The sequence below is a fragment of the Lynx rufus genome, unplaced genomic scaffold (genome assembly GCF_022079265.1).
Source record: "Lynx rufus isolate CCGP_SWC_20201006 ecotype Redwood Valley unplaced genomic scaffold, mLynRuf1.p SCAF_15, whole genome shotgun sequence".
In the NCBI taxonomy this organism is placed as follows: Eukaryota; Metazoa; Chordata; class Mammalia; order Carnivora; family Felidae; genus Lynx; species Lynx rufus.
This window is the reverse complement of record NW_025814829.1, coordinates 24,517,313-24,522,794: the sequence shown is the minus strand read 5'-3', so window position 1 is coordinate 24,522,794 and position 5,482 is coordinate 24,517,313. Positions and strand designations below refer to the sequence as shown.

At 44.8% G+C, this 5,482-nt stretch overlaps 1 protein-coding gene across 2 annotated transcripts; it reads right to left on the bottom strand.

Annotated features, from left to right (window-relative positions):
* Positions 1-716: 716 nt before the first annotated feature.
* On the bottom strand, positions 717-4,055 carry ZNF281 (zinc finger protein 281). 2 transcript variants are annotated; one of them, XM_047076712.1, is made up of 2 exons: positions 3,965-4,055; positions 717-3,738 (listed from the first exon to the last, which is right to left on the bottom strand). In XM_047076712.1, the coding sequence occupies exon 2, from the start codon at positions 3,722-3,724 to the stop codon at positions 1,040-1,042; it is 2,685 nt and encodes an 894-aa protein (XP_046932668.1). In that variant the 5' UTR covers positions 3,725-3,738; positions 3,965-4,055; the 3' UTR covers positions 717-1,039. The 2 variants fall into 2 exon arrangements, with proteins under 2 accessions (XP_046932668.1, XP_046932667.1); XM_047076711.1 differs by having other exon boundaries at positions 717-3,742; positions 3,965-4,048.
* Between the last annotated feature and the right edge of the window lie 1,427 nt (positions 4,056-5,482).

Sequence of the window (5,482 nt, the reverse complement as noted above, 5' to 3'; positions counted from 1 at the left end):
AAAGAACAAAAAAACAGAAGTGTGGGTGACACGTAATAACACAGACAAGAAAACGATGCTTTAAGCCATGTATAATAAATAATGCATACCCCAAATTTCAAAAAATTATGTAATTCCAACTTGGGTTCTAATACTGGATCCAACCAACCACTTGGGTGTCAACACTGTGCCAGATATCATAACTCCTAATGGAACTACAGCCCTGTTACAGTTGGGATAAGGAGAGGGTGCTATTTTTTCTTCTTCTTTTATTAAAGCTATCATTCCAGGCTTTGATCAAAGATCCAAGAATATTTGTTCTACCAGGCTGGAATGAATGGTTTGGAAGTTCAGAGTACATTTAAAAGCTGCAACAAAACATAGGTAGCCAACATCTCAGAATTTTGGATCAGCCTAGATGGAGACAGCAATTTGAAATGTTTTCGATCCCTTACTTAAAATGATGAAATGTATATCAGCCCAGATAGAGCAATTTGAAATGTTTTCGATCCCTTACTTAAATGATAAAATGTATTATCATACTATCTGTAAATTGGATATTCCATTACAGTGATAACGTACAGAATTCCCATGCGTTATTACACTTTCCTGAGAGTAAAGCAATTAGAATAACCTTAATCCTAGCAACAAAGTTTTTTTTTTTTTTTTGTGGGTTTTTTTTGTCTTTTTTGTAGGTTTTTTTTTGTTTTTGTTTTTGTTTTTTTTTTTTTTTGCTTTTTTTGTTTTTTTTTTTTTGTATTTTTGTGGGTTTTTTGCATTTAAAACTTTTGGGCTATTCCCTGACAATCTATACATGTAAATTTGATTGCTAAACATTGTCACTTTGAATGTCAAACTATTTTTAATCTATTGATTTTGATTAAAAATCATAATACAAACAGAGCTAAAATCACACTAACAAAATAAACTAAATATGAAAAGTTGCATTGAAAGGGCATTACATTATTCTTAATAGGATCGTGTAGAAACATTCCAATGGCAGTGTTCTCAAAATAAAACAAAATTACATTAGACCTCCAGCCTGGTCACTTTGGGGACCTTACCTGTAACTTTGGCTGGTGGGTGTCTTTACTCTCGTACTACATGGCTCACTTACATCAGACATCATATTTGTATACCCTGAGAAATCTGACACTGAAGTCCTTACTCTATGGTCCACTTCTCCATTAGAGTTAGTGATGAAGGTCATTGGCACCCTGCTGCCCGACTTAAACTGAGAACCAAACGCTTGTGCAAAGTTCTCAATCTGGTACGTTGTTCTAGGCTCTATGTCTTTCTGAGGATCTATCTGGCTAGCTAACTCCTGAGATGGAATCTGAAAGCTTGTTGAGGACTCTAAATTTTTCTGTTGTTCCTTCTGGCTAGTCAATTTCTGAGATGAGGACTGGAAGGCTGATGAAGTCTCTAAATTCTTCTGAGAATCTATCAGATCATCCAGCTCCTGGGAAGGTGTCAACTGCTGATGTGTAGCATCCAAAGCAGATAAATAAAGACCTGGTTGAGATCCAAACAACATCCCAAAAGGAGGCTTTGGCAATGAAGATGGCAACACTGAGGTAACAGATTGGCCGAAACCACACTCCAAAGGAGATGTAGTGTATATTTGTTTTTCTGGAAATAAAGTGTGGTTGTGGAGAGGTGAAGACAAACTGACAAACTGGAAACCGTGTCCAAGAGTAAAACCTGCATTAGTGGATTTTTCAAAAGCCTGTTGGAGGTATTTGGAGTATTCTTGCAACATGCTTGCCTTATCACTTGAAGATGTTTGGGTGCCTGGGCTCAAATTTTCTTCTTGAACCAACTCTGAGTGTTCTCCTGAGGTGTGTAAATCCACTCGTGGTTCCGTTATGTTGAAAGGATCCTCTTTCTGGCTTTCTGATTTGTTGGAGTATTGATCCAAAATACTTTGTAAAACCTCATCAGGAATTCCAGACTTGTCATGACAAGACTTAATTTCAGCATTTAGAGCTGAGGAGTCAATAAGGGACAATGGAGTCTCATTGTCCAAAACACTGACACCTGCAGACTGAATGACGGACTGTTGGGAGACCATGTGTCCTACATTTATAGAAAAGGCACTGTTGCTGCTGGCAGTTGGTAAATATCTTCTTTTCTTTGAAAACTGCATGGCATCATCATAATTACTACTTATTTGACCTTGTTTACCACTGGTACTTTGGAGAAGACTAATAGTCTCCACACTATTATTCGAAACTATGCCAAGTGAGCCACCTGGTTTCCCAGACAAGGACTTCTGTCCAATGATGTCTGGTAATGGTGACACAAAATTAAGGTAGCTTTTCTCTGTATTCTTTCTGCTTCCTTTCTTAAAGATCAGTTTTGGCACCCTTTTCTGCAGTTCATCAATACCAGTGCCAATTATGCCTCCACTGGAAGACACAGTAGGCATTTCTACTGAGTAACTCTGCATGTTTATATTATTTGAAATTTGTGATTCACTTGTTTTACCAGTCTTATGTTCCTTATTTTCAACAGCTATACTTTTTGACTTCGATTTTCTCCTTGAAGAACTTGTATTTCCCTGAGACAACACAGCCAGATTACCCATACTGCTATGGGTTGATGACCCAGGTTCTGCACCAGCGGCTCCTTTAGCTATGGCTTCACCACATGTGCGCCTGTGCTTCAACAGTCTATCAGTCCTTGAAAAATACTGTTGGCAAGTGTCACATTTATATGGCTTTTCTCCACTATGCGTCCTCTTGTGTCTCTCCATATGGTACTTCTGAATAAACTTCATGCTGCACTGATCACATCCAAATGGCTTCTCTCTACTATGAATTTTCTCATGTCTCTGTAGTAGGTATTTCTGAATGAAACCCATACTACACTGGCTGCACTGGAAAGGTCGTTCTCCAGTATGAATGAGGACATGTCTCCGCAGGTGATAGGAGCTTCTGAAAGCAGCACTACAGTGATCACAGATATGAGGTTTCTGACTTGGGGAGAGGATGGCACCTTCTCCATCTCCAACCAAAGAAGGTTTGGAAGATGCACTTGGCTTCCTCTTGGCTTTGATTCCCTGAGATTCTGGCTTTGGCCTCTTTGCCTTTTTGACATTAGTGTCCTGCTTTGGCTCCTCACTGCCATGGTGGTCATCAGTCCTGCTACTGCTGCTGAGCAATACGTCACGGTGGTGCTGGGCTGGTTGCTGCTGGGCATGCTGGTGGAGAATACTGAGGTCCTGGATGACGCCGTGGCTCCCCCCATCCCCGCCTCCTAGGCCAGGAGATCTCTCCTCAGCCCCAGCGAACAGCCCCCCATAGTGGTGGTGGTGATGGTGGTGGTGGGACTGCTGCTCCTCAGGATCTGCGGGTTTCTCCTGTTTGATGCTAACCAAAGACTGCAAGAATCCCCAGGAGGTCCTCTGCGAGGGGAAGGCCGCGGCTGACGCCGCCGGCTCCTTCTTGAAAGTCATGTCCGGGGCTGGCGGAGGGGGGGGCTCAGCGGCCGGGGCTGCGGAGGTAGAGGAGGATAACACGCACTGCGGGGGAGGGGCGGCCGACCCCGCCGGCCGGGTGAAGCTGGTGACCGGGGGAAGCCGGTGGTTGAACATAACCATACCCTGGGGAAAGGTGGGTTCCATCTCTGCCCTCCTGCTGCTGCCGCTGCCGCCGCCGCTACTACCACCGCCGCCGGAGCCGCTACCACCGCTACTGCCGGTACCACCGCCGCCACTCAGGAACCCACTGCCGATTTTCATACCCCGAAGGAGGCCTGGCTGAGGAGAGGAGGAGGAAGAGGGAAGAGGGAGGAAAGGGGGTGGAACCGGGCCCCGGGCCGGGACCACCGCAGCGCCCAGGACCCCGCCGCGCCGCCGCCCAGACCGCAACGCGCCCAGCACTAATTCCCAGCCCGGTCGCCTCCGGCACCGGCACACATGGTCCTGGGACTCTTCCCTGGGCCTCGCCCTCTCCCTCTCAGACCCACCGGCAACACTTACGGGTACCGCCGCCGCCGCAGCCGCCGTCGCCTCCAGTTAATAAAAATAACGCCGTCCTCTCCACAATGGAATTAAAAGCCTCCCCTGTACTGCGCAGCCGCGGCGCGGTGTCTGCTGGGAACTCTTCAACCCAGCCAGAGGGGAGCTCTGCGGAGCCACGGCGCCTGCGCTGCAGCTTCCGCCCGGTCTGCCTGTCAATCACTGGGGCGGTTGGGCGGAGGGGAGGCCCAGGGCTCGAGGGGCGGGGATTTGGGTCCCCTGTAGAAAGAGGCTTCCAGGCGAACGGGCGTGATTGGTGGGCTGCACTGACGGAGTTGGACGTGGGTGAGGGCTTCTGGGGGAGGACGCTCAGGGGGTGGAACCCAAGGGGCGGAATTACGCGGGACCTTACTGCGGCGTGGCTCGGGGGCTGCAGAGAAAGAGGCTGGCAAGATGGGGGAAACTGAGGACTGAATGTTGGGGCTTTTTCTAGCTTACAATTTGTAGTCTAAGTATTGAATCACAATCCAAACCCAGAAGTGGGTCACTTAGGGCACTTTTGGTTCTGCCTAAAAGCAGTAAACTTCAAATGCCCAACATTTATTAAAACAGATTTCTTCCGTTATCCCTCTTAGGTTGGAAATATTTTAATAGTGGGCGTGTACCTTTGCATTTATAGGAGGAGCCTGCTTTGAAACCGTTGCAAAAAAAAAAAAAAAAAGTTGTTTTACTGCCAACCTACCTGAAGGCTACTGAAGAAGGAAACCGCGTGTAATCCGGGTGCTGCAGCCCTGTAAAACACGCCCACACTCATACTTCATCATCATCAGATGTTATTTAAATGCCCACATACCTTTTCAGTCTGGCTAATGACTCTGTTTGCAATGTTACAATGTTGCCTAGCCCCTTATGTTACTTATTTAGGAAAAACTGACTACCAGGCCCTTCTAAGACGTGTACTAGGATTCACTCTGCCCTCCCCCAGTATAGACTGCTGAGAAACGCATGCAAAATTACAAATTTTTTCTTGAGGGAAAATTACAAAGTAAAATCTTGAAATCAGAGACTAACAAATACTACACAAGTCTCTACTCAGTGGCTAATGTACACAAAGCACTCACTTTCATATTAAACGTGCCAAAATCTAAACCAGCTACTTGCCTAACAAAGCCTATATAAATCACAATTTTTTTTCATAAAAGAACTAGAACCATCACAATCATTCGTTTACATAGTATATTTTCTTCGTGAAATTTCAAGTCCATTTTCTCACAATATTTCTAACTAAATAACTGCTCATAACTAAATAGTAAATGACTTCTCTGAGAAACTTCACCATTGAAACCATAAGATTATTCATTATTCTTTATGGGCCTCTCTGAACCTGTGCAGAAACTTAAAAGGTGATATTTATGAACATTTGGTGGTAAGAAATATTATTCTAATTCCATGAAGTTACCTATAAGCATTCTGCCACTTAAATTGTAAAACCTGAATACCGTCAAGGATAGCTAAGTGTTAAAAGAAAGACTGAAAATT

Excerpts from the sequence above, each read along its gene's own strand:
- ZNF281 (XM_047076712.1), bottom strand. The coding sequence starts at position 3,724 with ATGAAAATCGGCAGTGGGTTCCTGAGTGGCGGCGGTGGTACCGGCAGT.